The sequence below is a fragment of the Miscanthus floridulus genome, chromosome 6 (assembly GCF_019320115.1).
Source record: "Miscanthus floridulus cultivar M001 chromosome 6, ASM1932011v1, whole genome shotgun sequence".
Lineage (NCBI taxonomy): Eukaryota > Viridiplantae > Streptophyta > Magnoliopsida > Poales > Poaceae > Miscanthus > Miscanthus floridulus.
In genome coordinates this window covers 125592540-125600833 of record NC_089585.1, presented here as the reverse complement: position 1 = coordinate 125600833, position 8294 = coordinate 125592540, and the positions used below count along the sequence as shown (strand labels likewise).

The 8294-nt window shown below is 45.4% G+C and overlaps 1 protein-coding gene across 1 annotated transcript; it reads right to left on the bottom strand.

The window, feature by feature from the left end:
- Positions 1-2716: 2716 nt before the first annotated feature.
- LOC136456883 (uncharacterized) lies at positions 2717-8089 on the bottom strand. The gene is made up of 3 exons (XM_066456872.1): positions 7438-8089; positions 3669-3957; positions 2717-3582 (listed from the first exon to the last, which is right to left on the bottom strand). The coding sequence occupies exons 1-3, from the start codon at positions 7940-7942 to the stop codon at positions 2898-2900; spliced, it is 1479 nt and encodes a 492-aa protein (XP_066312969.1). The 5' UTR covers positions 7943-8089; the 3' UTR covers positions 2717-2897.
- Between the last annotated feature and the right edge of the window lie 205 nt (positions 8090-8294).

Sequence of the window (8294 nt, the reverse complement as noted above, 5' to 3'; positions counted from 1 at the left end):
TGTGACGAAGATGACTTGCATGATGATATTTATGTTATACCCATGCAATCATTGAAGAATGATCATGCTATATGTGTGCTGAAAATGAGCACTTGTGCTAAAAATAGACTTGTTATTCATAATGCTAGTGAACTTGATGAGCTGAAATTGTTGTCTTCTTTAAATACTTTGGGTTACATTGAATTTGATGTTCCGTGTAATCTTAGTTCTTTAGAGGAGAAACTTTATGCATATGCTGATTTGCCATGGTTCTCTAGACATACATATCATGTTTTTGGTAAATATAACAACTAAGGGCAATATTTGATACAACGAGTTTACATTTGTACAAATCCAAATTCTCCTTTAGTTGTGCAAATTAATGATCAACTAGAGGACAGTAAAATAACACTGTTGTTATGCCATATTCCTCTAGTTTTGCTTTTCGAACACAAGTGGAATCTAAAGAAAGGGAGCATATATTTCTTATTAGTACTAATTTTTTGCAGGATAGTATTGGTAAAGATCATGTGTATTTCAATCGAGCAGAGTACATGTTTGTAGGACAAGACATGCTACAAACCTGGACATGCGGTTATATTCTTTCTCACAATATTGTCCATTCCCATTATTTTGGAAACCTCGTTTGTCCTCATGTTGTGCAGGATCAACTTCAAACAAAATCGACGCCGAGGACGGCTTTTCGTCAAGAAAGGGAGGATGATGAGGACATGACCATGCTTGGAGAACCATATGGAGACCAAGGAGATCAGCGAGGGTGTCCTAAGAAAGAAGGAGGCACGAAGCTCATCCGGTTCGAGTCACCAAGGTGGAGGCCCAAATCAAGTTCGAGTCCATCTCGACCTCCAGGACCAGTCTGCCTTAAACTGGTCACCTAGGACGCATCCGGACTCCGTTTTCGATGATCCACATATGGATGGAAAGTTAATTGGATAAGGAAGCCAACCCAATTGGTCTCACGTCAAAAGCCCTTCGGAATCAACGGGAATCGTCAAAATAAGTAAGCGTCCAGAATCTGTCAGGGTGCTGCGACACCGTCTTTTGGTCCGTTGGACCGTGTATCGTGTTTGGGCCCATTAGGGGGCGCGTCCAGGGGGTGACATCCAAGACTCTATAAATACCAGCCGTCGCTCTCCTTAGGGTTTGGGTTTTGTTTAGTTCTTGATTTCCTCATAAAACAGACGTCGTTTTGCTGCAACTGTCGCCGCCAAGGCCGCTTGCTGTGAACCAGGGCCCCAGTTCTTGATCTTGTTCGCCTGTGGCGATTAGTTCTTTCGAATAAAGACTTGAACTCTTTCTTATTATCATAAGCCTCATATTTATTTGCAATTTCAGATTACGTTTATCTCGTTCTTGCTTGTGTTCTCGATTCGCTTGCAGAAAAGCCTTCTCGGCGAGGTCAATCGCGTTCGCGTGGTTGATAACCAACGGAGCAGTGGTGTAACGGTTGTGGGGGTCCGAATCAGTCTTGGTTCGAAGCCTGGATCGTGAACGTCGAGTCTCCACCAATCGACGTTATCGTACCTTTCGGAAGATCGGGCCTAGTCTACATCACTACCTATACTAACTTATTATATTATGTATACTAACTAAACTAACTAACTATACTAACTATACTTTAATAATTTTACTATCTTTATTAATTGTGCTAACTATATTAGTGGAGTACCTCGTTACAGCATGCAAGACCAGGCCGGGAGGCGTGGGCGTAGGGCAGACGTCGTGCGTGACCGGAGGTTCTGGTCGGAGGGGGAGGCGCGCCGGCGTGCGGACGCGGCTGGCTTGCTGGCGCGGGCGGGCTGGCTGGCGTGGGCGGACGTGGCCGCGGCAGACGGCGTGCACGGTGGCGGGCAGGCGCGGGCAAAGGCGAGCGCGGCGGCCAGCCTTGCTGCGCTACTCGAAGAACGGCGACTGCTCGGGCACGCGGGCCACGGCGGAGGTTATACCCGGCTCTGCCACGCCATGGATCAGGGCGCGGCACTGCCGCGCCAAGATCGGTGGCACGGCAGAGCCCTGCCACGTCAGCGGCCAGCGCTTCTGGTCGCCGCCACGTCAGCCCTCTGCCGCGCCACCATGCATGGCGCGGCATATGCATTTGGCCGCGCCAAGGCGCCAGGATAATAGGCGCGGCCAAAAGTGTTAGTTTAAAAAAAAATCCGAGAATGTTAGATTTAAAATTAAGTTCGAAAAAGTATTAAAATTAAAAAAAAATCCCAGAATTCGACTCCGGTTAGAATCAACTTGTCTCACCGGGGCATGGCCCCAAAATAAATTTCGCTGCCTAGTCGTGTAGTGACACAATGGTCCATGTGTAACTCTGTCGATCTCAGTAGGGACAGACACGATCATGAAGTTGCGTGTAGCTGTAGGTCTTCGTATGTACGTAGGGGTGTGTGGGTGTGGGAGTTCGCACAGGTCAGATACTACAGTTGTACGTTACTCAGTTAAGGCCCTAAGTATTTTTGGAGTTTTTAGAGAGAAAAAACACTATAGTTTTGTGAAATACTTTGGCGTAAAACAAAGTATTTGCACCCCCTTCTCTTTCCCGTCTGCAGTGCAAAACCAAGTTCTTTTTTAAACAAATTCGGTTCTCAAACTCTAACCTCAAGGCATTTGGCTATTTGATGACTACTAATTTCTAACTTTTTGCAGAAATTATTGGGTGTACATGGGTACACGTACACCCATGTCCCTTTACTAGATCCGACACTGAGGATGACAGAAGCCAAATCATAACTTCACAACATGCAGGAACACAGTTACCATGGTTTAGGACACAGTACACGATCTTTAATATTACAAGCTGCAGATATTCTCAAGCTCCAGCGTGCCTAAGGTTTTCCTTTCCTGACCAACTAAGACAAAATGACGTCACTCAACAGCTTCATGAAGATGATCTAATAGCCATCTTCGTTCCTAGCACGTGGAGCAGCACGTCGGTCACCTCGACCCTCACCAGGGTACGGGCCACTGCCTGGTCTGTAAACATGCCCACGCCCACGGCCAGCCTCCATACCATTGGGTCTACCTCGGCTGGCATATAGATCAGCAGCATAGTCATCAGGTCGACCTCTGCCGTTGAAGGAACTCTTCATAGGCCTGTTCCTTGGAGGAGAGCGGCTTCTGTCACGCAGATCATTTCCCCAGTTACCACGGGGAGATCCTGAGTGACGCCGACTCCTGTCAAGATAACCATCATGCGGGCGCTCCGTCTGAATGTAGCCATCAGTGGCAGACCACTCAAATTTCACACGGTCCCTTGGGTCGCGCTCACCACGGAAGCCCATTCTTTCCTTAGGCGATGGATCTGTAAACCGTCCTGCACGTTCTGGTGGGGATCGAGCTGCATATGCCCTAGGATCACTTGCTCCCCAACCATGAGGTGGTGATCTGTACCTGGTCATCTCTCTTGCAGGGGCACGATCACCAGGTGGGCCAACCATCCTTTGAGGCCCTCGTGGAGAGCTGGGGTAACTCCTGAAGGGGGGGCTGCGCCTAGGCTCATATGCGTCGTGCGCTGAATAGCGAAACTTGTTGCAGTTGTTACAGTGAGTGCGCCGAGAAAAATTGAGATTTCCACAGCTGACACAGAATGCAAGAAGGAAAATCAGAAAACCAAGATTTAAGTGACTAATAAAGCATACTTGACAGGCTAAAAAGCAACTTACTTAGGGTTCTGGCATATCCAGTCACCTTCTCTTGGCGAAAGATTTGGGTCATTTCGGTGAACATATTGTCCATCAATATTAATGAAATCCTTTCCATGTGGAGCGCCATAGCCTCTCCCATATGATCTGCCTCCTCTTCCATATGGTGGAGAACCCTCTCGGAACCTTGCACCTCCTCTACCACCCCCTCGATATCCATGGGTGTAACGTGGACCAACATCATCATCAAATTTGCTGGCTTCTGCTCTGCGTGGGCGTGGTGGCGAAGGGCCTGCATGCATTCCATATCCTGAAAAGCAAGTATAAAAAAATCCAAATAAGCACTAAAAGATAAAGCCAACTAACGTTTAGCAAGAAATGCTTACACCAGCCACATGGAACTGAAACAGGCAACCACTTCATGAGAACTACTTTCAAAATTGCTACTCTTCATATGCTGAACGAAGTTATAATTGCGAAGGGCCACATTTCTGAGAAGGAAATACCATTGTCACTGCAGCTCAACTGAATGAAACTAGCAGCCTTCTGGTGGTTCACAATGTAGTTAGTAGCTACGTGTCCAGAGAGTGGAGTTGATGTTGCTAAGAAAATCTTAGTTCCTTTGGCCAATATAGGATCCCGTTTCCATTTGCATGTTAACTCAAACAAATATTTGACAGATCAATAACTATGTGACATATAGACCACTGTAACAGTTTCTTGATGGCATCTCAAATATTAGAATCAAGCAGGTCGCTCCAATGACCAAATACTTCTCCCTCCACATGATTGCACAAAGATTAAGCAAGCATCAAGTATCACGAAGCTAATCCCCACTGGGACCTACTCGAAGAATTCCAACTTGAACAGGGAAAAGCTCAAGCCCCAGGCATGCTATGTCACTGTGAATGCTACAAAGTGGTGTTCCATACCAATCACCTTGGCTCTGTTTCTCAACCTAGAATCAAGCAGGTCGCTCCAATGACCAAATACTTCTCCCTCCACATGATTGCACAAGATTAAGCAAGCATCAAGTATCACGAAGCTAATCCCCACTGGGACCTACTCGAAGAATTCCAACTTGAACAGGGAAAAGCTCAAGCTCCAGGCATGCTATGTCACTGTGAATGCTACAAAGTGGTGTTACATACCAATCACCTTGGTTCTGTATCTCAACCGTAAAAGCAACTTCAGCTTACAAGCATACCAAGTAGTTGTTGGAATGTCCCACACTGCACAGGAGACAGCTCCAATATTGATGCTATATGAACATCCCTTGAGGCTTCAAACATGAAGATGTGAATGTGGCCAGCAATTCACTTGCAAACAAGCCTCTAGAGCAGCCAGTTACTTTCTTCTCCCAACATCATTGTCCCAGTCTCTGAAGCCTCTAACAAGTTGTTCAAAAGACCGGCAAACAAAATGGCATAATCCTATGTCTAAAATATACCTGATGACTTGGCTCATTGTGCAGAAAACACAAATTGCCAAAAAGAACTCAAAAGGGTGGGTTCATTTTCGAATTCATATTATATAAATGTCTATTATCCAAGTTCCATATTAACGTCATCAAACTCACGATTTATAATTTAGATAAGCACTTGAACCACGGCTTCCTGAATTCTGCCCTGATCTCCAAAACTCAACAGTTGAAATATTGATGACAGCAAGGACCAACTGATGATGTTCTCCTCAAGTTTCTACATATCCATGCTCACAGCTCATTCCACTCATTATGTTGTTAGGCATTGCCTAAACACTAACACACCCAAGTTGTGTTAATACTATGACCTCAAGTCCATCTCGTTCATTCATTCCATGTTATCTCAATTCTCAAAACTTCAAACCTTTCAGAGCACAACATACTGCACATGCAAATGTGTCTACCTTTTCACAAAACTTGTGTCAGCAAGGCAGAATACTTCCACATCACTATGCTGGCAAATTTAATCAAATCATCAGGTAGCACAATACCAAAGCATCAATAATATTGTCCATCTTGAAAAGGAATGGCATCCAAGCAACTCAAGTTGGAAAGTGTTCCAGTAGAACAGCAAACTCCATACTTCATTTGATATTTTACTGGAGCTTGCAGTGCTTGCCCATTACACTGGACATCCAAGCCACCAAAATATTAGAAGATATTTACAATTTTTCAAGCATATCAGGTGGTTTCAGACATTCACGCTGTGTGGAACATTTTCCTAGAATTATGGTTCTTTAACAATAATATATTAGCTTAAATTAAATAAACCATTTAGCAGTTATATAGCTGGCAGGATACTGCTAGAACTCGAGAGACATAATGTGTAACATGATGAAATCATGGTACAAGGCATCTTATATTTAGTAAATGAAGGAAGCTGAAAAGTTAAGGATGAACTGAACTAGTAATTAGTAATATAGTATAGTTGTAAACTATGCATGAAATTATCATGATGATGACACAATACTAATATACTATTAGATTAAAAAGGTCTTAACTGTACTCCATCACAGTTCCTCAAATGCTACATCTTGCGTACATACTTCCAAGATAATGAGCAGTCTATTCATACATACTATACTTCAAAGATGATGAGCAGTCTGTTTAGTGAACAGTTCAAACGAGAAAAAAAAGTACAGTTCTACATTTACAATAAAATAAAATCAAACAGAAGAGAGAAACAAGTAAAACAATTCACTCGTGGCTTCACTGCTTGAGTGATGCAAATTGCACAACACATTAGCACCTAAGATATGAGGAATCATGCATAATACAAGGACAACAACATATCATGCAAAGCTTGTTGAAACAAGCTTGATATCATTAATATGAAATTTGAAGCCAGCTACATGATACATGCCTTCTATGGCTTCTTGCAAATGAAGCATGCAATAATCCAGAAAGGGGAAAACACATCTAAGAGTCATGGTAATTTCATATTAAATCTAGCAAGCAACATGAACCACAAATATCATTCCGAGTTTTAGACCAATATAAAAGATTAGTCAGACAGCATTTGCTAGTTGCTTCAACCCATTAGAAGCAACAGAAGCGCTTGCAATAACAACCTCAAACATATAAAAATTGCTCAGCGAAACTTTACCACACAAAAGTATTTATATTCGTCCCGTACAATATTAGTACATTCCGACAGACAAACACTTTTCATGTCATTAGGTTTCCAATATGTAATAGCAAGAACAAGTAACAGCAAGTGTTGTTTGTAAACTTTGCAATCAAAATGACAGTTGAAGTACTGGAACCAAAATCATCTATGGACAAAAGATATATGTGAGCAACTACATAACTTTAATCCTCTACACCACTATTGCACAACTTTCACTCGATGAAAAGGTGCAGCTAAAAGAATAAAAAGGTGCTGCTATTGAACAGCCATGGAATAAGTAGATAGCAATTTAAATATGCGTGTTGCATAGCCTAAAACAAGTAACACTTCCCCCACATATATTGCCACACAACTATGTCAGTATGTCTAATCACATAACTTCCAATCAATATCACGGCAAGGAACACAACCACATGTTGTAATAAAGAAGATCCATCCTTCAAAAACGAAAAAAAAAGGAGATGTATATATCCTTCAAGGTAAGGAATCATCAGCATCGCACCGAATGCATATTAATCAGAATCAAATAAAAATAAAGTAAAGTAAATACTGGTGTGCGAATCCAGCAATATAGTACAAAAGGAAAAGTGCAAATCGACTAAATTGGTTCGAACTTCCCATAATTTATAGAGAGACACTATACAGAAAATAGAAAGATTGGAGGGTTTCCAACAAACCTTGCTGCTCATCGTAGAAGCGCGGATGCCGCGGTGGCTGGAACCGGGGCGGTGGGGTGAAGCGTCGCCGCTGCGGCGGCGGGCTCCCAGGACGCCGCCTCTCCGGCGGCTGCCGCGGAGGCGACCGGCGCCTCTCCCAACCGCGGGGAGGCGGCGGTGAGAAGTCCCGCCGTCGCCGCGGGGGCGAGGCCCCGCGGCCTCGGTGTCCGCCGGCGCTGGGAGAGGGCGAGCGGGCGGAGGGTGAGTGCGGGGAGGATCCGCCGCCGTTCTCCTGCGGCCGCGGCGGCCTAACGACGAGGCTGCTGAGCGGGGCACGCGTGGGCTGCGGCGGGGCGGGGGCGGGGGTGGGCGAGGGCGAGGGCGAGGGCGAGGGTGAGGGCGAGGGGGCGGGGGCGGGGTCGGCCTCGGGCCCTGGCGTTCTTCGAGGCGGCGTGATGTCCTCGTACTCGTCCTCGTCATCGTCATCGTCGTCTTCGACGTCGTCGCCCCTTCCGCGCGGCCTCATCTTGCTGCGGGTGGTGGTGGTGGTGCGGCGGCGGCGGCGGCGCTGCGTCCTAGGGTTTGGGGTTGCGGTACGGTGAGATGGGGGAGGGAGAGTGAGGATCGCGCGTTGCGGGCTTGCGGCTTCACCAAACAACGTAGCAAGGCCCAAGCCCCCAAGTCAAGTCAAGCCGCGGTTTCGGGGGCTATCCAACGTGGTTTTGAAGTCCAGCTGTTGCTCGGGGCCTCGGGTTACTGGTGAGAAGGAAAAGACTTCGAGATAGGTTGATTAGTTGCTTGCATTGTATTATGAATTAGGATATTACTAATACAGGGATTGATTAGTTGTTTGTATTGTATTTTAATTAGGTTACTAC